This window comes from Drosophila willistoni, assembly GCF_018902025.1.
Source record: "Drosophila willistoni isolate 14030-0811.24 chromosome 2L unlocalized genomic scaffold, UCI_dwil_1.1 Seg72.1, whole genome shotgun sequence".
Taxonomy (NCBI): Eukaryota; Metazoa; Arthropoda; class Insecta; order Diptera; family Drosophilidae; genus Drosophila; species Drosophila willistoni.
This window is the reverse complement of record NW_025814049.1, coordinates 3,962,993-3,985,410: the sequence shown is the minus strand read 5'-3', so window position 1 is coordinate 3,985,410 and position 22,418 is coordinate 3,962,993. Positions and strand designations below refer to the sequence as shown.

Here is a 22,418-nt window from a genome sequence, read left to right as displayed (position 1 = left end):
CCAAAAATTGTTAGATTTATTTTTTTTATATATTTCTGTTCTTTTTCTTTTTAGTATTAAATTCTGACTCTGAGTTGAGGTACCATATATAGTAAGCAAACTCAAACTCTTTCTCAATATAGAGTGTATATGTATGTATGTAGATGTATGTATGTATGCATGTGTGTGTGTGTGTGTTTGTGTGTGTGTGTATATGTATCAGTTCATTATAAATTTTAATTTATTTTTGCATTTATAAATTCTTTCTGCTTGTTTTTTTGTTGTTGTTGTTGTTGTTGAAAAAACTTTATTGAGTATAGGTTTGTATATTAAGTATTGCTTTGGGTTGGTTAAGAGAGGGGAGGGATGATTCTGTTGAGAGGGTGTCCTGCCGGGGATTGTCTTCCATCTACTACGCAAATCGTCGACGTTTCTTCATTTTGGTTAGGAGACGTTGCTCATTCTTAAGCTTAATATGGCCAAGACGTATGGATTCAGGCAATACCATTGTAGGCGAAGTGGCCAAGTAACCGCTAACAAATGTCCATCGACTGTTGTTGCTGTGAATTGGACTGTTGCTGCTGCTACTGCTGATGGTGGCATTTTTTGCATCTAAATCGCCATCGTATATATCGGGATATACACTTATATTGTCCAGATTATCGATATCAATATCACCTGCTTTATTACGCACATAAGTCAATTGATGATACGGAGTGGCCAGCAATTTCTGTGTGGATTTCCGTAAAGATTTCTTTGTCGTTGTTGTTGCTGCTGCCGCTGTTTGGGTAGATGTTGCTGTTGCTATTTGGCCAACTGTTGGTGTTGCTGCTGCTGTTGCTGGTGCTTCGTTTAATATATTATTTAGATTTGTATTTATATTCTTATATACACTGAATAATGTATCTATTAAACTGGGATCAATATTTTGGTGTTGTGTTGTTGTAGTTGCTGGTGTTGTTGGTTTTGTTTGTGTTTCAGCCAAATGTCTGCTTGTTTTTAAATCAGTCATTGTTGTTATTGTTGTTGCTGTTGTAGCCAATTTATTTGCTGTTGTTTCAGCTAAATTATATTGCAGTGGTGTCTGCTCCATCACCAACTGAGAGGTTGCTGTTGTTGTTGTTGTAGCAGCTAAAGATAATAATGAGAGAAATATTTTAGAAAAATTAGTAAAAGTTTGTTTAAGTTTCACATTGAAATAAATATTCAGGCCTGCAATTCATTTCATTAAGAGTCCATCAAATTAAACTAATATAAATAAATTTTGTATTTATCGATAACCCATTTTGAAATATTCCAATGCAAAGTCGAAAAATAAGAAAGGTTTGAGTTTTGAGAATGAACTTATCGAAATACTTTATGTTTCTACCCAACTGCAGCAATTTTTTTAAGGACAGTAATTTGATTTATACTTATGTCTTCTAATTTAATATCTTTAGTGAAAGTTTTTGCAACTGAATTAGATAAAAATGTTAGACAAACTTAGTTTCGAGTAGTTAAAAAATTGATCAACTTTTCATTGTGTTTCCAAAAGGACTCAAAAAACTGTTTTAAAAAAAGAACTCAAAAACATAAAGAGGCCAAATCAATGTTGAAATATTTTGAAACTTACGCAAATGTATCGCATTTTCATAGTCCGGCAATACTGTGTTCTCTTTGTTAGAATTTCGGAACATGGGCGTGGATAAATAGTTTGTCGAACTTGCCAATTGAGAGGTAGTTGTTGCCGCTGTTGCCATTGGTGATGTTGCTGTTGATGGCTGTTGCGTTGCTGCTGTTTCTCTTTCTGTATCTGTTTCAGCCTGTGATGTTGCTTTGGTTTCATAATCTATAGTAGATTCGCCATCTTCAACTAGTTCTGCCTCATATTGTAGCGGCTCGGTTTCATTGTTGCTGTTGTAGTTTATATCAGTTGTTGCTGTTGTTGTTAAAGCTGCAGATGATGATGAGGCTTCGGCTTCGGCTTCTAGTTCACTTATAAATGTGGACCAGGCATCATAGTTGGCGCTGCTGCTGCTGCTGCTGCTACTGGAGGTGCTGGTCATCTCAGAAACATCTGGTGTAAAGCTATCAACTGTTGACCAGGTGGACCAAGGATCAAGGCTTGTGCTGCTGCTGCTGCTATTGACATCCTCATAGCCCGTGCTGCTGCTGCTGCTGCTGCTGATGGTGCTAAATATAGCATCATTGGGTAATGTTGTTGCCGTATTGACTAGCTGTTGTTGTTGTTGCTTCTGTTTGCGGCCCTTTCTTCGCCTACCTTTGCGTTTCGTTGGCAAAGTTGTTGTTGACAATTTTGTTGCTGTCGTTGATGTGTCTGTTGTGGTAGTGGTTTTTGTTGTTGTTGCTGTTGTTGTTGTTGTTGTTGATGGTATGTTTTTTCTTGTTGTTGCAGTCAGTTGTTTCGTTGGACTAGCTGATACTCGTTGTTGTTGTTGCTGCTGTTGTTGCTTATGCTGTTGTTGCTGCTTGCGTCGCTTTTGTTTCTTTTCATGTTGCTGCCGTCGTGCCAGCAGCGAAGGATCATTATGATGATGACGCACCTGATGTTGCTGCTGTCGATTTAATGCTAATTGCTTTTTGTTAGTGCTACTTAAACTATTACTACTATCATTTATATTATTATTAGAATTATTATTATTATTATGGCCATGATGCTCCTGTTGCAGTTGCAACTTTTGATTTTGGTTATTCGATTTGTGGCGATTGTTTTTGTTGCGCGAATTGGCTGACTTTCGACTGCCATTATTATTATTTTTATTGTTGTTGTTGTTGTTGCTGCTCGTGTGATTATTGGCCATCATAGCGGCCATTTCGCGCCATTTTGGTAACGTATGCTGATGGAAAAACTGCTCGGCATCGATTTTATTAAACATATAGCAGGCATCATTGACACTCTTCTTGGGCCCAACGGGTTTACCTCGATGCGTGAAGCCGACACGTCGCTGCAGATCGACAACGGAACGGAACACGAAATAACCGTGCACGATGGTCTCGTTGAAATAGCAGGTAGCTCGAAGTTCCCTCTGCAATGAGATCAAATAGAAATTCATTTCATGAGTTTAAAGTGAAAACTCTCTTCTTATTTTGGAAATGCAATTTATGAGTCGCATTTCCGCTACGGTACAACATCTTGACTTTGTTTTTCCCCCACTCCACCACTCCCTCCATCAAGTGATTGGGTTAAGAAATCACCAAACGACGACATCGTTGGGCACGTGTGTGTGTGTGTTTGGTAGTATGTGTTTATTTATAAAACACTTGAAATTCCCAAGCAAGAGTCAAATGAAACGCCGCTTTCTGCTTTAGAAGAAGTTAACAGATGAGGCATATTAGTTATCAAAGAGTTTAAGCCGATTTTGAAAATGGAATCTTTTATAATCAAATGTCAGCAAATTTTGTCTTTTTTACAATATTTTTAACTTTAATTATGAAAGCTTTTTATTCTAGAGTCATGCTCTATTTCAGTTGAAACTTCTGTGGGCAGTTAATAGTTCATTTTGCTTCTGTTTTCAATAGATTGTTTATTTGGTCAATAGAATGATGAGTTTTTGCTCTCAACAGTTTAAAAAGTTGTAATTGCTATCAGCTACACCATCTCAAGTAATATCAAAAATAGATCGAACACGTTTTCTATACACTTACTCATCGGGTATATGCACTTTGGTCAGTAGGAAACAAAAAAATCTTTAGGTATTTTAATGACTAAGCAAATGCAAAAAGTACACGACTAACACACTTTATTGACTTAATCGTGTAGTTTTTGTTTTTGCTTAGTTTAGTTAACTAGACTTTTAGTTGTTTAAGGATATACTTAAGAATATTAAGTTATGAAAATCTTTAAAAACTTTTTCATACATTGTATATAAACTATAATTTAAGCCAAAAATGATTAAGGGGAAAAAGTTGGCTAAGTAAACAAAACCCTTTTAATTCTTCTCTAAAATCTTTTTCTTAAGCAAGTTTTTCTGCTTCTTCTCTTTTCTGTTTTGAATTTAAAATAAATTAGTCATAATTAAAATTTATATGTTCTTTTGCTAGAAACAAAAGCTTGTTTCTAAATAAATTTGTCCCCCTTATTTTAGGTTTTAAGCGGTTAGACTTTAATTGAGATTTAATTTCTAATATCAAGTGAAGACGATTTACTATATCATTTTCTATATCATTTTTTTATGAATACTATATCTATATTTCTTCTAATATAAGCCATTAAATTACTATTTAGGCTATTTTTGATATGAAACTTGTAGTCTTACATATAGTCTGACTGAAGTTTATAGAAAGACATGATCCATCTAAAAAAAGTTTGTCTAATTAATTTCATTCACATATGTATTTAGAAACTTAATGATTAACATTATCAAAATAACAAAGAGTGTATAGAAACTATCTTATAGTCAGAATTCAAATATCAAAGTGTTGCAAATGACGCAGATGAAGTATTATTGAAATTTTGCCATATTTAGTTGAGTACTTCGACTCACTTTTTGACACGAGTTGTGGATTCGTTTGTTTGTTATATATATATATATTTTTAGCATTTTAATTGCTATTTTTAAGCAGTTTCTCTCAAACGACATTCAAGTGGACAAGTGATGGAAGTAGAAATGATGAAATGTCAGTTGATGGAGTGTGGATCTAATTATATCACCTCCTGGTGATTTTTAATTCAGAGTAAAAGTAATAACCAAACATAAGTAGGTACATAGTAAGTAAGTTTAGCCTTCGTTTAAAAATTCTAACTAAATACATACTCGATAGATTATGACCAAATGCAACCTTGGGGGAAGGAGGGTGGAAAAAAAAATCACCGCAACTATTTGCACTTTAATTCAACATGGATTTATTACAAGTGCAAGTTTGTGACCTTAGAGATTGTTTTTGTTGATTCAATTGAATTGAGGAGCGAGTTGGGGAAAAGGAAGGGGTTAGAGGGTGATTAAGCAAACTAATAACAATAACTGTATTCTTAATGCATAAAAGGACATTGAAATATTTGTGTCTCTGTCTGTGTGTGTGTGGGAAATGCCACGTCATTTCGTCATTTGATTGGTTGTTTTGATTAGACATATCGAACTGTGCAAATAACTAATGATTCTTTATGATGTCAATACCAATTGCCCATTGACTGAATGAGTGATACAAACACACACACATTGAATTCGACATTGAAATTATCTAGAAACTGTTACAATGTCTCTCAAATTGTGAGATTTTCATTTCATTTTGATGCAAACCAGGCAACCAGTTGCAATTGCCAGCTAGGAGGGGAAACACACCCAGATCAAAAAGCACACAAAAAAAAGCGGTAAGCAAATATCACGCATACGACGCGTTAATCAGGCCAACAATATTCCAATTCTTCCATAATTGCACACACACACACACACAGACACCAAAATTGTAATAAATAAATTAATGTTTTCCTTTTTTTTTTGCTGACAGAATTGGTGCAACTGTGAAACAAATATTTAACAGGTTTAAAAAAAAAACAAAAAAAAAAGTTTTACAAAAATGAGTTTTGGTTTTCTTGTTCGTAATTTATGCAATTTGGGCTAAACTTTTTGCAATTGTTATTGTCGTTTTTAAATGATCGTTTGCATAGAAAACCATTATGTGGAACATGTCATAAATTATAGTGTTTGTACAGTTAGTTTGCATAAAAAAATTGAGGAAAAACACCAACCACCAAACCACAATAACAACAACAACGCAGCGGCTTTTTCAAGTACAAATGCTAAGGCAAATGCAATCAGAAAAGACAACAAAAAAAAAAAAAACAAAAACGAAACAAAAAAATAAATAATAATAATAATAATTGTTACATACTCATACAGCGGGCCTTGGTTAAGTATAAAGCATATAATTATTGTTATTGCCATAAAGAAGTGCCATAAAAGTAACCATAAAAGTTTATCTTTTTGTTGTATCTCTGATTAATTTATGGAGAATTTTTCGCTTTCATCTTATTGTTTGAGCGCTTTTTTCTAAGAGCTAAATGTATGGAAATCCCCTTCCACTCGTTCTGTGAAGAGAACTTTTCAAAGTATTCAAAAACTTTTATGGCATCCTTTTTCTCATCTTTTCTTGGTATTTCTTGTTTGGTAAAATGCAGCCACACTTTTTTTTTAATAACCAGTTTATAAGGAAGGATTAATGGTTACCCATGCAAATGGACTTTGAATCCAAGCGATAGATCAATAGTTAAGTTCAATGTTGTTTTTATGTTATCTTTTGGTATTCTGCTATGGTAAAATTGCAGCCAGACTTTTTGCATTTTCTTCAAAAGCGAAATGTCATTATTTAGAGAAATGTCATTATTAATAGTGAAAAGTAAATGGTATGAAATTAACATAAAGAAATGAATTTATAAAGACATTTGCTTTTTTTTGCGCTTAAAACTCAATTAACACAAATTGCAAAAGCAAGAGCTTTTGGTATATTTTCTTTTGGAAAGTGCAGCCACACTAATTTTCATAATGCATTCACTGCTAAATAACCAAAGATAAACCATATGAAAGTACTTTCTAGCTATTTATTTACATTAAAATAACTTTCAACAAAGTTTGAGGACTTTGACTTTGTCATGAATCACTTTCTAAATTATGATTACCCTTTTTGTTGACCCACAAAACTAAAAATGTTAGTTTCTTCTTACATCTAACTGAACTCACCATGCCAACTAATCTCCAATTGTCGTTGAAACACAAATATCTTTGCGTTTCTTTTGCGTACAAAGCTATTTTGAATTCGTTGTTCACATAATCCGGGAGGCCGACTATCGTTATATTTTCTGTAACGAAAAGAAATTTTGCAATTACGTTGATTAGTCATTGAGACAAGTTTTTGTTCTGTTTTTATTAGGCAAATATTTGTTAGATGAAAACATATTTTCTCTGTTAATTAAATGCAAATATATAAACTATAGCCGATAGGTAATATCAATTAGAATTTATGTATATTGATCTTTAACCTAGCACACGTGGCACAACGATTGATTGATTGAATGATCGAAACCGAAAATTAAGGAAATGCATTAAAACCCCAAGTCAAGTGGGTGGGTTTAGTTTCTTTACAATCTCTTCGTATTTGGCTTTTCTTTTGGCTGCTCCGCCAACACCCTTCACCTCCAACCTCAACGCTAATTATAAACTAACAATGTAGATGCAAATGTATTTCTATCTATCTCTGGTCCCGTCAGGCTATTGAACTTCAGCATTTCACAGAGAAAGAGAGAGAGATGGATGATGGTAGAGGGAGTTGGAAGAGATGGCCACAAAAGTCACTAATAAGTAAAGCACTTGAAAAGCCAAAGAAAAGCAACATAAAGAGAAAAGCCACTCGAGTTAGATTGATAGGTGACTCGGCCTGGGTCTGGGCTGGGTTCAGCTTTGTCGCCGTCTGCTCCTCCCCTACACCCATCTGCACCCTCGCCGCCACAGTCTCTCATCTTCGTCTCAGTAATTAAATTTATGCACAGAAATTCTTGGCAAAACTTGCCTTTTGCCCCTCATCGCTCGATGTGTGGAGCTACTCATATTTCATAAGCTAGAGCTAGGGGCCAAGTCGTTCGAGTGACTTTTGTGCGCTTCACACCTTTGGCCACGAGAGGCAGCAACCAACCAGCTAGCCAATCCACTCCACTCCACTCCAGTTCCACTCTGGGCCTGGGCTAAGGGTCTAGCTCCTTTCTATGGCAGTTGTTGCTTTTATTGTTATTGTTGTTGTGATTCATGTGGTCCGTTGGCATAACTTATTGATTTCATTAGTTTAGTGACACATTGGAGAGATGGATGGTGGTGAGGAGGGGGAAGAGGAGGAGGAGAGAAGTGGGGAAGGGTGTGGTGGGGCAGCATACTGAAGTTTGCACTTGTGAGTGCACTTGGCTATCGACTCTACACTGACTCTCACTCCTTTACTCGTCTCTCGTCTGTTTGTTTTCCTTAGCATGAGGCAAAAAGTTGCCGTTGCCGTTGGCTATTATGATTGTTGTTGCTGCATGAGCAATGTATTTTGCCATGTTTGCCTTTTTCCACCACCACCCTCCTCTCTCTCTCTCTCGCCTCTCCCCCATAATGGTAGAAGGAAGTTTTGTCACTGACTCCATCCATGATGAGCAATTGTGCCACATGTATGCAACGGTAGTGGTTATTGCGGTCGAAAACGAGTAATAGAAATGCAGTCTGCGATAAGATATAGTAGATATCATTGAACTTTGATCGGAATAAGAGTATAAACTTTGTATATACTTATTTGAAGGAATATACGCATCAATCTCAGACCTTTAATTATTTGAATCTTTCTTATTGAAAAGTCATATAACGTCCCCTTCAAGTCCTGCTTAATGTTTTATAGCATAAATTATAGAACACTTTCCCATCAACACTTCTAGTCACATGCATTTCTTTGGTTGCCATTTCCAAAAGATTGTTTTTTTGGAGTAAAACCGATTAACCTACTGAATGCCCTCTAAGGTTACCCTACCCCAACTTCAACGTTTTCTCAGCAGACGGCAAAACCAAATGTTTATTTTTAATGCTCAACCAAATCTAGGCATATTTACCACAAAAAAGTCTCACATAAAACGCATTTTGGGCTGTGGAATTTTTATTAGCATCGCTCGATCGTAAGATATTTTAGAGACTTTTCTCCTCCACTTCCAATGGAGTTTGTTTTTCACTCAATAAAAACCAACAAAAAAAACTTCGATCGGGTCGCATTTTTAGATGCACAAGTTATTAAGTTTTTAAAAGTATCTTTTTGTATCTCCCTCCCTCTGTCTTTCTGTGTGTGTTTCTAATTAAGTTATTAGTCATGGTATGCGTGTGTGTGTGTATGAGTGGAATTCTTGTTTTGGGTCTAAACTTAAAAATGCATCACCATAAATATGGCAAAATAAAACATTAGTCGAGGGCAATTCAAAAGGCGTTCTAAGATCTTATCTATCTAAAAGGTAAAATCTCTCTTATGCGATTTGAAGGCTGTTCTTCAATACCCTTTCCCGAAAATGTCAATAGAAATTATTAAAGACTTGCGGTTCGTATATAAGAAGAACCTAATATTTGAAGTTTGATTATTATAAATGGACATTGGCTTAGGTAATGAACACTTCTTGAGGTGTATATCAGCATATTTATGTGTTTTTTTGTTAAGCGGTTCAAGATTTTGATATGTATAACATATGTCATATAATAATTTTTTTCTCTGTTTCGTCAAGAGCAAACAAAAAAATGAATATCTAATTTTATAAAATATTTTAAACAATATTTTGTATAATATTTTATACAAGATACCAATATATGTATATGTACATATATGTATGTTAAAGTTAGAGAGTCCAATTTCAATTTAAGTTCCTAAAAATGTGCAAATGTTTGCTCAGATATATATTTTATACTACTCTAAACACTCTAAATTTGTGGATCCGAAAAGCCATCTACTATATGTAGAGTATCTTTAGCAAATATGATATTTAAGAAATATATACCATTTATATTTGACTTACACATTCCTCAAAAAAAAAAAAGTGGAAGACCATGAAGGTCTTAAATAAAGAAATAAAATTATATATAAATTGCTAACGAAAAAGCTGATCAATCGTTTTTTAATATCTTTAGTTCATATATTTAGTATATAAACTTCTAGTTGTTAGAAGATAGTCAAGATAAAGAAAATTGGTATGTTTTTTAAGAACTATGTAAACGAAGGATTAGAAAGCCTTGTAATGTTTTAGATTTTCGTTTGTAAAATTTACTTAATCTAAGGTTAGCATTCACAAGATTTATTTCTTTAGTTTTATATAATTTAAGTTAGTATAATTTGAGATAATGTACATTCGATTTTACATTAATTATGTTGCACTTAAGTAAAACATATCTCCCTATAGAATTATAGATAAAAATCTTAAATATGTATCTAATATTTACTTTGAAGTATATACCCAAACTGTTTTATTAAGGCCATAAAAATCGTATCCGAAATATTTTTTCGATGACAGTAATTAAACAAAATCACATGTCATTATCTAAGTATTTTTCAAAAGAATTCGAATAATGATATCTATTACCTATATAGTTGTAAGTGCAAGGTTATAAAAATTTCTTTGCTATCAACTTTGATTAATTGATTAGCAAAAGAATGCACATAATTATAGATAAATTAAATTTTTCCATTGTAAAATTGCCATTCCATTGATATATTTATGAGGGGTAAATAAAAGACAATTTGCTGTTTGTCGTCATCGAATTTGCGTCATACCTAAGACCCCAATAAATTGGCAAAAGTTTTTCTTCATCGATTCCCCTGAATCGAAGACAAGTTGATTTTTTTTTTTTGCTCATTAGCTAAAACGAACAGCTGGCCGGCTTTGGCCGCAAAGATTCCAAAAAGTTGATAACTAATGTCATAACTTTTAAACAGAAATGGTAACAAATGATACAAAAACAATATATAAACGAGCCTCATCATCAACATCCAAGAAAGAACAAAACAATAACAATAACAACAAAAAACAACCAAACAAACTATAAAAATTGATGAGAAACCACAAAAAAACAGAAGAAGAAAAAAACTTAACAACGAACAATGTTAATCAAATATGCAAGCAATGAGCTTCATCAACATAAAATTAAAAAATCATAAAATGCTAAACTGCACAGCATGAACAAAATTCAAAATAAAATAACAAAACCGAAACCGAATCCAAAAAAAACAAAAACAAAAAATACAAATTCAAGATCCCAAATTCAAAGCTGGGGCGTCAAAATGCTTTTTGGTAATTGCGGCACATGTAGGAAATACCAAAAAAAAAACTACAAATATTTTACGATCAGTTCGAGCTGATAGCGGTGTTAGAGTGTGTGTGTGTGTGTGTGTGTGTGTTAGAGTGTGTGTGCTTTACAATCATGGCCAACAACGTCATCAGTTTGGTCAGTTGAGTTTAGTCCATCAGCTTTGATAAGCATCTTCATTCGCCCCCATTTGAATTATGGAATGTTACCAAATAAAGCAAAAGCCAGAGGGCTAGACTGACTTAAAACCAAGCACCGTTTCTTGAATACTCTTTAAATTAAGGTCTTGTGTTGTCAGTCAATGGGCAAGTTTCTCTTACAGCTTGAAAAAGATTCGGCTTCAATTTCTACACTTTGGGCATGCTTTATGCACGATTTGCCATTTATAGCAAATTTTAGGAACTTTAAAATTATATTTTGGTCAGTTTAGTATCTTTATGCACGATTTGTTATTTATAACATATTTTAGGGTACTTTAAAATTACATTTTGGCCAATTAAGTATCTTTATATTGATATAACGTTCCTCAATTTCAAAGGAGAAAGATTTTTCAAATTGTCTTCTAAAATTGACCTCAATTTAGCCTTGGCTTTGATTAAGTTGGCTTGTGAAGGGTCTTAATGGAAATTGATGAAAAGTTTAATTTACTGAACCTGGAAATTTAACGTAGAATCAAATTTATGCAAAGCCTTCGATTTGAAGTCACAAACAAATCGATAAAATCCATAAAAGTTCAAGACGATAATGATTTGATTTTCGTTTAGATCAAACTTCAAATTTAACTATTAAATTTTCAAATTTTTTTAGATCACTTAAAATACAATTTTTATCTGTAATAAAAATTTAATAAGTATTTTTAGAACTGACTGATTTAAATGCCATTTTGAACTTGATTCGATTAGATATTTTGTCGCATAGTTTAGTTCCAAATGACTTTACCCTTTTTTGGCAAAATACTCTACCTTTAAAAAAAAAAAACACAACGATAACTAAAACTGAAATCTAAACTTTGGTGGGCGTGCTAATATGCATGCATAAATCGCAGCTTATCGATCTCCATATTATGATAATCAAATGGGGCATCATATCTTAACTACTTTTCCAGCTTTACTTTCACTCAGCTTTGGATTGGGGGACGGGGGCAAATCCTTAGCGAGAATCACAAGTGAGGGCATTGGCTTAGTTGGAGGATTCCCGGAATGTTGTCTCGACTGCCAAAGACTTCGATGACTGCATTCCCGGAAACGGACTTGGAACTTCAACCGTCGCCCGTCACCACTGTCACCCGTTCTTCTTGTGCTCATTGGCAATTTTAGCTACATAAGTGAGACGTTTTAGATTACAAGGGCTAGGTGGTCCAAGGGATGGATGGATGGATGGGATGGATTGTTGGAGAGGGGGTGAAGTAATTGCCTTTGCATACGATTTGTCACATGGTATGTGTGTCCCCCCATGGTAACTAGTCGATGGTATCGCCATCACCATCGGCATCTGCCATCTCCATCCCCATCCCAATTCCGTCGTCTGCTATCGTCATAGTTGTTGCAACTACTCACTCACTCTCGGGCTGCACTTATTGACGTTTTGTCACGTTTCCTGGAAAAAAACCGTTTTATTTGTTCGTCTCTTTGGCCCACGGCCAGCGCGGAACCTGGGATGGGGGGGATGGCATGGTTTGTTTTGTAAGCCGAGCCAGGCCAGGCCATTGCCGTTGCCGATGCCCATCTCAATGTTGATGTTGATGTTGGCGTCGTTTGACGATGCTGCATTGGGCAAAAGGAAAACAAACTCAAAAGCCATTGCACTTGCCGTTGCTATTCGACTTTGACTTCAACTTCGGCCATTTATCAGTTTTGCCTGAGGTTTCCAACTAATGCTAATTGCATTGGCACGCCCGATGATGATGTCGATGCCGATGCCGACTCAGACAGTGACTCCTATTCCAGCAACAACAACAACTCTGACTTCAACTTCGACTCCATTGAATGCCACAAAATTAGCGCCATTTAATGTGGAGCATACTCAACTTTTACGCACGATTCTTCCAGCAGTGACGCCACACAAATTGGAGACCCAGGGCCCAGAGCCCATAGTCCATGCCCATGCCCATGCCCAGGGACAGGGCCACAGTGTCAATGAGTTAATTAGCGCACGATTTGTCGCCCCCACCAAATAAGAGAGAGAGACAGAGAGAGGGAGTCAGGGGGGATGGGCTCTCTTCTAAATGTTGTGGGTGTGTTTGACACTTTGGAGCAAAAAAGAAAAATCTGTTTTTTTATTAGACTCGTCGCCCTCTTCTACTTTGCCACATTTCTGGGTCAAATGACGTTGACTTTATAATTTATGTTGCGCTGATTGAATTTCTTTCTTCTTTTTCTTCAATATGGTTTTCGTTTATTTTCTTCATTTTTTTTTTTCACCATAAAAACGCAAAACAAATAAAACGCAATTAAAATTATAAAAAAAAGTAATAATTTATGTACTATATAAAAAAAAAATGTTTCTTAGATAAAAATTATATTTATATGTTAGTTTGTTTGAAAACCATTTAAAGAATTTGTTCATATCAATTCGTTACGTGTGTGTGTGTGTGTGTGTCTGTGAGTCTATAAAATGTGAATTGACTTAAAATGCATTTGTTGTTCTTTCAAATTTAGGTTAAGCAAATGAATTTCTCACAGAGATAAAATCAAGAACTCCAAGTATGTATGTATCTATATGAAATTTAAGGTTACCATTTCAATCAAGTGCAAATGAAATATTTATTCAATCAATATGGAGCTCAAAATGTTGCAAATATTTTGCAAACTAATCGTAGCCAAAGGGAAATTAATTAAAAACTCATTAGCCTTCTAGGCCAAATTAAGGAAAATTGGTAAAGCAATTACTTTAGTTGGCTAGATAAATAAATTATAGTAATGTCCTTCATGTATTTAGGTGATTAGTTTAATATTGAAATCTATGACTGTATCTTGATTTTCTATGCTTATTTGGTCAAACTCTTAACATTTTTGAGTCTCTAACAATATTAGTTTGGAAATATTCAACATCAAAAATTTGATTTATTTATTTACATTATTTATTATATTACATTTTCTTTTTTATCAAGTCAGACTTTAATGTAAATCATAAAAATTGATTTCATTGATTGAAAATATCTCCATATTTATGTATGACTAGTAATTTTGAAATTATCAAAAAATTATTAACTTCGATTTACACTATTTATTGGAATATTTTAATATAATTTTTAAATAATATGTTTATTAACATTTCATGAACTGTTCCTATGAAGCAAAGGCTTTAAAATAAGGATATAAATTTTTGACCTGAAGACTGTAAAGAATTTCGATGTCAAAGTAACTGAAATGTACGTAGTTAGCTACAAGAAAATACTGAAAGAGTTTTAGTATAGATATCAAATTTTTATGAATTAAAGTAAATACTATTCTAATTAGTTAAAGGAAGTTTGTTATTTTTTGAGGAATTTTCAAAAGCCCATTATTCGTAAAGAATTATTCATAAAGATTAAAGCCCTTAAAATTACTTTTGGAAATACAGTTTTGTATAGTCATTTTTTTTAATACTTTTACATCGCAGAATAAACTAGGCTATTATCTATAATATATTTAACCCTATGGACAATATAAAAAATGAAACATGATAGATTAAGTATTGGATCATATGCAATCAGTTGAATCATAGACAAAACTTAAGTGAGAATCTGTAGCATTTAGCCCAGAGACAATGAGAAATCATTCAAGTCAATATAGGAAAATATAGTTTTATGATCTATTTACTATCTGCTTGAATCATAGAGGAAGCCTAGTTATGCAATCTGTGAAAATTATTAAGTATGTGACACATTTTAAAAATGTGTCAGAAAGGCTTGGGGAGAAGTTTGTTATGCAGATCATTTTATGTACTGTGACACCTTTTTTTTACGATCATGCTAACACTTGGGTGTTGCAGTGTTGATCAACGTTATGTTGAGTCAATTTCAATTTATGTAATACCAAAAATTTGTTGATCCAATGTTGAGTTTGAACTTTGTGGGGCTTTAATAATCGCATTTGGAATAGCTTACTTTGTTGTTGAATAAAATCAACAATTGCCATAAACCACATCTCCTTTGTCTGTGTATTCATCATGTGTCTGTGTGTGTGTGTGTTGTGCATTGTAAACAAAATGAATATGTAAAACTTTGCTCTCTTCGCTTCTCAGTCATTTATCAATGCGAATGGCCATATCGATGACAGCAAAAACAACAAAAATAATGATAATAATAATAATAATAAAAACTGCCGCCCTTTATGTCCAAGTTACTCTTGGACCCAGGCCGGGGGGACCACACACATGCCGCTTATTTACAGTTAATTGCTGCTGACTGCAGCAGTCCGAATATAAAGAGAGCAACAACAAAAACTCACTCCCAGACGAATCACTTGAATGTAACGAAGTTCATTATACACTTCCAACTGTGCGATATAGAAATCTGATCTTTAGTTTCTTCTTATCAAATTCGATTAGGATTTATCAGTAAATAGAGTTTCTTAAATTTATATTTCATTTGATTAATTTAAACTATCTATGGGAGTCCTTAGATTCGCGCAAATTTTCTATTCAGAATGGTTCTATCTATCCCGGTAGATGGATAATGGAAAAGTTTATCAAATCTTCTATAGAAATCATTTACAGAATTTTCAATTTGTATATTTTTTTACCGGTTGCAGCGAAAATCTTGATAGTCAATCGTCAAGAAGACCATTGGGAAGTACTTACATCAAATATTAGGGATGGTAATCTTTGGTTACAAAAAGTAGCTCTGAATCTTCAAAGAACTCTCTAAATCGATAAAACTGAAGAAGCCTCCTAATTCAGCTTACCGAAAGGACATTCCTCGGCAATGAAACTTCTCCTTTTAGAGCAGAGAATACAGATTTGAGTCTAAACAAAAGAACTTTAACAAGTTAAGTTAAAGAACTCTTAATTACACTAATAAAATAAAGTTTGAAGTAGATGGATAATGTTTAAGGTGAATCACCTGCTATCTATATAAATAAGCCATATGGAAGTTCGATTTAAACAATTAAGAATTCAAATTGAATCGAAAAATATCGTAGTGATTATTCGTAGTAAACATAAAATGGTTAAATATTTAAAGAGAGAAAGGCGATATGACTAATTGTAAGTTAAAGTAACAATTGACTTGCCCTAACAATGCTAAACGCAAAAATATATGTCGGAGATTGAATTTGGCTTTTCTAGGAACTTTTAAGGCGAATTGATCAGTGTTGAGTAATGAATAACATGACTGATGTATAACTGTATAACACTAGAAATGTGCGATGGCAGTATATGCTCCCCTCGAGTGTAGCTCAGTGTGCGGTTGAGAGAGTTTAGCGTCTTTTATTATTGAAATTCAACCTGAACGCATGTCGAGACTGGCTACACAATTTTAGTGATAAAAATGGAAGCCAATAATGGAAACAACGATTCAGGAATCCTTGAAACCTCCAACTCCCCGATATATATATATTTGCAATAAACTTTCTCTTGTCCGTTACAAACTTTACTGTAAATTGACATTGTCCCTCGGTATAGGGTATAATTACAACAGACAAACAACTGCAGCAAAAAATTGTTGTTGAATTGTGGAAGTTGTTTTTGTTTATTTGCGGTTTCGCTTTCATTGTTGTGGTGTGGCTTTAATGAAAAATAAATTGAAACTGGCATTTAATTAAGTTAACTACCCCGCCAGGCCAAAAGGCTGCGGATGGATATATATGTGTATATATGGATGAGGGCGATTGGATCAGTCGATGGCAATTTATTTAAATAATTACATGGAAGCAATTACCCATATTTACCATAAATATTTTTCAAGTGAGTTTCAGTCTAATTGCAGGACCAAACACATTGAAATTTGAGCCGCCTTGTAAAGTTGCAACATGCAGAAGAAAAAAATAACTAAACTAGCTGCAACAAAGTCAACTTGGATTTTTATTAATTAAGTGCAAACGCAGTCACTTACAAGCCATTTAAACCGAATGTTAGCCAACTTGAAATGGGCCCGCTAATGCGCCAACTCCAAAAAAAAAAACCAGAGAGTAAAAAAGGAAAAAAAAAGTGTCACATAAAATATGCCACAATGTCTCCGAGTTGTAGTCCGAGTTGAAGTTGGAGTCCAACCTGGGGGCTTCGAGTTGAAGTCACTTGTTTACACTTTGCGCTTAAACATTTAATGGTTAAATTGCAACAGGCTCCAAAATCCAAGTAAACAAATACATTATGCATATTTGTACCTATCTATAACTATATCTATTTCTTTATCTATATCTTTCTATTTAGGTATATAGTTTATGTTTCTTTGGCTTCCTTTTCCATGTCTTTCAAATTACAGTTATAGAATGGGAATCAAGGGGTAAATATTCCCCAATTATTACAATCGAAAGCTTAAAGCATTTAATATATATATTTGCTCAGTAATTATATTCGTTTATCTTGTAAATTCACATATAAAAGATGCCAAGAAAATGTGAGCAAAAAATAAAAGAAAAAATTTGTAAAAAAAAGGGAGCATAAACTTTTTTAGATTTCCCAAAGTGTTTTCTATCTTTTCAGTTTTTTTTTCAAAATTTCTTTTTACATTTAAAGACTAAATCGACTAAGACTTAAAATCACCTGATTAAAATCGACAAGGGTATACAAAAATTCGAATTAAGCCCAAAAACTTTATTCAACAATTTTCTGCATTAATTTGTACTTTTATTTGGACAATTCAAATTGTTCGAGTATGTGATTTTTATTATTTTTTTCGATTACAACATTGTAAATTGAGATATAGTTATATCCAGTTGATTAATGCGGACAGGTGTTAACTATTCATAAACATTCACGAATGTTGCCAATAATTTTTATCAGTAGGTTTTATTTTCGATGCTTTTCGGTAAGTGTGGGCGGGAAACTCTAATTGAAAGCACTCAAAGGCAGCCACCAGATAATGAAAATATTTATGGATATATCTATGTACAAACATACATATATATCTTCATTTATCTATGTAGGTAGGGGTATATTTGTTAGGTGATTTGTTTTTTATATGCAAAACATACATAAATATTGGTCATAATGGACTTTAATGGATAAATGGAAGGCACTGCAAATGAAATAACTTAATTTATGATTTAACTAACATAAATTGACTACACACTAGATACACACACACACACACACACATTCACATTTTGCATTGCATCGACAAAATGATTGACATGCGGCTTATCTCTAATATTTTTGTACTTTTTTTTGGCATGACATTATTACGAGAGACACTTTAAGAAAGGAAAATTAATTTTTAATATAAATCTTTTTCTAATGCAATGGGAATATAGATTTTGTTCGTTTTGTGAGTCATATGATGCAATGTCTTAAATATTTTGGGTGTGGAAGGTAGTTAGGTTAAAAAATAATTTATCCATTCTTTTGCGTTTGGGAAAACTGGGCTACTTATAAAATAAAATTTTAACCTTGCGTCTAAAACAATGGGGGATTTTCGAGAATTATTTTCTTAGTAAGCTGTTTAAGGATAAATGGAATACCACACCCGCAGAGGTTGAGACTTCGCAATCATCAGAAAAAGACGATTGTGGAAACATCAGTTCAATTTGGTTGTAATAGTTAACCTAGGTAAAATTCAGATAAATTATAGAAATATCTGTCTCAAAACTGACATGAACATCTTTAACATATTTCTTATTTTTATATGAAGGCACGTTAAATACGCAAATCACTGAGAATCGTTATCTCAGGATGAAAGGACAAAGGCAAGGAAAAGGTGTTCAAAATAATAACTAAATATGAAAACCTTTCATTTTTAGTGTAATTTTTTAAAGTTTGTATATTAGAATTAACAAACGGAACCTTTATTAGTTTTAATTTATGGATAACGATCCTTAGTGTATGTAATTTTGCAAAATTATTGTGTTTTTAAGAGTCCGAGAGAAATTTTTGGTATCAGCTCAAACAGAATGTATAAACGTAGAGTTATAGTACAAAAAACCTTCAAGAGGGCAAAGAGCTCTCTTTCGGACTGATTGGGCTAATCTTAAACAAAAAGTTAAGTGTACTGCAATAAGAATGAACACCTCAAAACAACTTTGCGGATAAATAGACAGGCTGAAAAATGTAAATGTGTTGATCCCAGCATTTACCCAAAATTATAGACCGCTTAGTCGGTGAACAAGAAGTTTCCCCTTCCAAGGATTGTTAGGTCCTTGAAACTAAAACCTTTTGTAACTTCTTAGATGCTCTTGAACTAGTCAAGTCCTTGAAAATGTAATTTTAAATAGAAGTAATGAAGACCACCCAACAAATTTTGAATATTTGCTTAAACATTTATCCTCTCAAGGACATAAACTCCAAGGAGGCGTTTTCTCGACCACTTACAACATAATTATCCAACAAAAAGAAAGAAACTATTAACTGAGTGGGGGAGAAGGATAGTAGAGAATACTTTTTAATGATGCCATTAATTAAGTAAAACATTTTGCACAATTTTTGAAGACCAGTTGGATGGGTGACTCAGTTTCTTCTCAGGTTGGCCTGGCCGATCAGTAAGCGAACACCTTGTGATTTACGTTCAGAGAAGTCTAAAATCGGCTGCTTCACTGTGTGATCTATGTGGCCCCGAGCCTTCGGGGTTTCTCTCTCTTATGTATACACAACAGGGCGCCGTCTGTCTTCTTAAGGTTCTTCTTTCGGTTGGTTTTTTGTTCCTCTTTCTTTGGCCTAGAGCGCCCCCATCTCCTTGTAAAATGTGCAAAAGTCAGACACAGACCCCTAGCATAATAAAAACGTCATGTCCTTGTCTGGCTGGCTGGCTGGCTGACTAGAGTGTTGTGTGGTGTGGTGTGTGTGGCCAGCAACAGGATCAGGCTGAGGGCCCAAGGTGCTAAGTGCGGCGGCTGGCCGGCTGGTTGGTTGGTCGGTCGGCTGGTTTTTCTCTCTACCGTTTATTGTCTTGTAATTTCTGCCAGCCAACATAATTTCAGTTGTGTGTCTGTGTGTGTGTTTTTCCTTTTGTTTTATTGTTTTTTCGCGCGTCATTATTTTTATTTTACGTTTGTTTGCTTATTGCTTAGTCTGATCCTGCCTCTACTTCTGTTCCCTATACCCTAGTCCTGCCCTTCGTTGGCTATCCACTCTGACATTGAGTGACATTGCTGGGCAACTGTCAATGTTGTTGTTACCATTACTTTACCTTAGGTTTCCCTTCTTTTACTTTTGGTTTATGTTAGTTCGTGGCCTTAATTAAGGCTTCAGGTGTAAAATGTTTACACAATACAAAATTATGCTAGACTAGAAGACCTTCTAATGGGGGCTATTGATTGGTTTGAAAGTTTTTGAAGCTATATTTTTGGTTTACTTAACCCTCTGGATGGTGATTCGTTAGGCCTCCTTTATGGGCTAACTGAAATCTTAACCCTAATTTTGCTGCTGGCGCTTTAAAACCACTTTGCACAATTTGATCTCGTCACTCTTGGCCTGAGTCAATGGCCTAAACCTTTTTTAGTTCGATCCTTTTTTGTTTTTTGTTGAATTTCGTTTTATTCGTTTTTTGTGTATTCTTTTCGATTTTGTCGGCTTGGCGAAACCCTTTAATAAGCGAGATAAGAAAACAGATTTTGTTTTATGTTTCAGCGAAACGGAGGATAACTCTATTACGGATTATTTAATGAAAGGGAATGAAGGCGGATATTCTTGATGTTTTCTCTTAATTGGCACTGGTAAGAGAATGAGCGAGCGAGAGAGAGAGAAGCAAGAGAGAGATAGAGGAAGGAACCCCCAAGTTCATGGAGCAACAACAAAAACAAATGATGTGCCAATTGTATGACCATTTTACCCCTCTCCATTAGGCTTCGTCTCTCTGTCTGTCTGTCTGCTAATGTCTAAGTAGTCAATTACAAGCACTAACAAATGTTAAGTTTGCTTAGCTTTACCTGGGCGTAAGGTGTCGGCATGTATATCTAACAGATACTTGCAACTAAGACTAACTGAATGACTTGCTGCCTGCTTGCCAGTTGCGTGCCACATGGTACAAAATTGTGGCCAGAACAAGCCAAAGACACGCAATCCTTGCCGCCTCCTGCCATTAACAACTGCCCAAAAATACACACAGTTACGTTTCGCCTCTCTCTCCTTTCGTTACTTTTTTTTTTTTGTATGATTAAAAGCTTCATTTGCATACCCCGAAAAACTGCTTGAAGTTCGAGTTCAAGTCATGCAACTGACTATCATCATCATCATCGCCATCATCATCATCATCATGATCATCATAAGCTCATTAAACGGTAGTAGGGTCTTGGACTCCCTCCCTGGAAATTTGCATAACTGCACGCGACGCCAAGGAGTTGGATTTGGGAGACCCAAGTCCCAATCGAAATTTACGTAATTGGAAAGTGGCAGTGGAAACTGAATTATATTTTGAGAATGAGAACGCCCTTCATACATACAAAACGAACACACAACAAGCTGGCACTTTTTTTCTTCTTTTCTTCTTCTGAGCTAAATGAATTGATTTATTTGCCTTGGCCGAATGACAAATTAATGCATTTCCGTTACAGATACCAGAAACAGAAACTTGCCCAATTTCCTGCTCAATGGGTGACAGATTATCTCTATCCCCGCCATCCCGCCATCTCCCTCCCCGTCTAAGAGACGGATGAAAATAGAAAGTTCTTCTTCCAGCAACCGCAACTATTTCATTTGCTATCTATCTAATATATCTCATCATTCAGCTGTCCTCCTCCTGCTGATACAACTAACCCTCATCCTTTAGCCTGATAATAATGATGATGATAAATACCCGTGTCGGGAATTAAGTTCAATTTAAAGGGTATTTAGGCAAGCAGCCAAAAACCAAAAAACCAAAAAAAAAAAAAGGTAAATTCCTGGGAGTGACGAAAGATCTTGTCCATTAGGTCGTCGTCTGCCGTCGTTAGGTTTGGTTAATGGCTCAAACAAAAAAAAAAAACACAGAAATGAGAAAAAACCGAAAAGGGCCACATCCAGTGGCTATACAAGATTGATCCGATCATAACGCACTGATTATAGTTTTGTGGTTTATTTTTTTTTCTTCTTTTTGTTCATGTCGATTATAATGTGGAAAGACTCACAGTGCGGAGTTTGTTTGATGAATTTATTGCTCTGTTGATCGCTTAGATCGAAGAGCCATCAAAAAGATCAATCTATGCACAGTTTTTTTTTTGTGTTTTGTTTTTCCACTGTTGTCGGCTCTTTTGTAGTCTCATTTCTGTTGGTGAACATAAAATGCACAATTTAATGGCTTGAAGTGTGCTATAGTTATGAATATTTCAAGCCCAACTTGATGATTATCGATGATGCAAGGACAAAAAGGGATCCTTTCATTCATGATTCACAAGTTTCACATACAACTTGTACTAGAGAGAATTCCCAGAAAGTCCAAAGTCAGTTAGCTGAAGTGAATAATTGCTAGCAGCTCCCAGTTACAGGTAAAATGCTCATTACCAATCAAATGCAATGTGAGTGAGATTGAAATTGAAAGAAAGCCAGGGCCCAGTGCCCTCTTTGATGCCAAGCCGATGGCAGTTGAACTCAAAAGTCGTT

At 34.5% G+C, this 22,418-nt stretch overlaps 1 protein-coding gene across 2 annotated transcripts in view; it reads right to left on the bottom strand.

Moving 5' to 3' along the window:
* Positions 1–234: 234 nt before the first annotated feature.
* LOC6646254 (bromodomain-containing protein DDB_G0270170) overlaps positions 235–22,418 on the bottom strand; it is a 42,576-nt gene continuing 20,392 nt past the window's right edge. For both annotated transcript variants that reach the window (XM_023177839.2, XM_047010415.1), the window contains exons 3-5: positions 6,654–6,772; positions 1,592–3,005; positions 235–1,110 (exon numbers count right to left, since the gene is read on the bottom strand). In XM_023177839.2, coding sequence (XP_023033607.1) covers positions 392–1,110; positions 1,592–3,005; positions 6,654–6,772 — 2,252 coding nt within the window. In that variant the 3' untranslated portion in view covers positions 235–391. The remainder of the gene's footprint in view (positions 1,111–1,591; positions 3,006–6,653; positions 6,773–22,418) is intronic.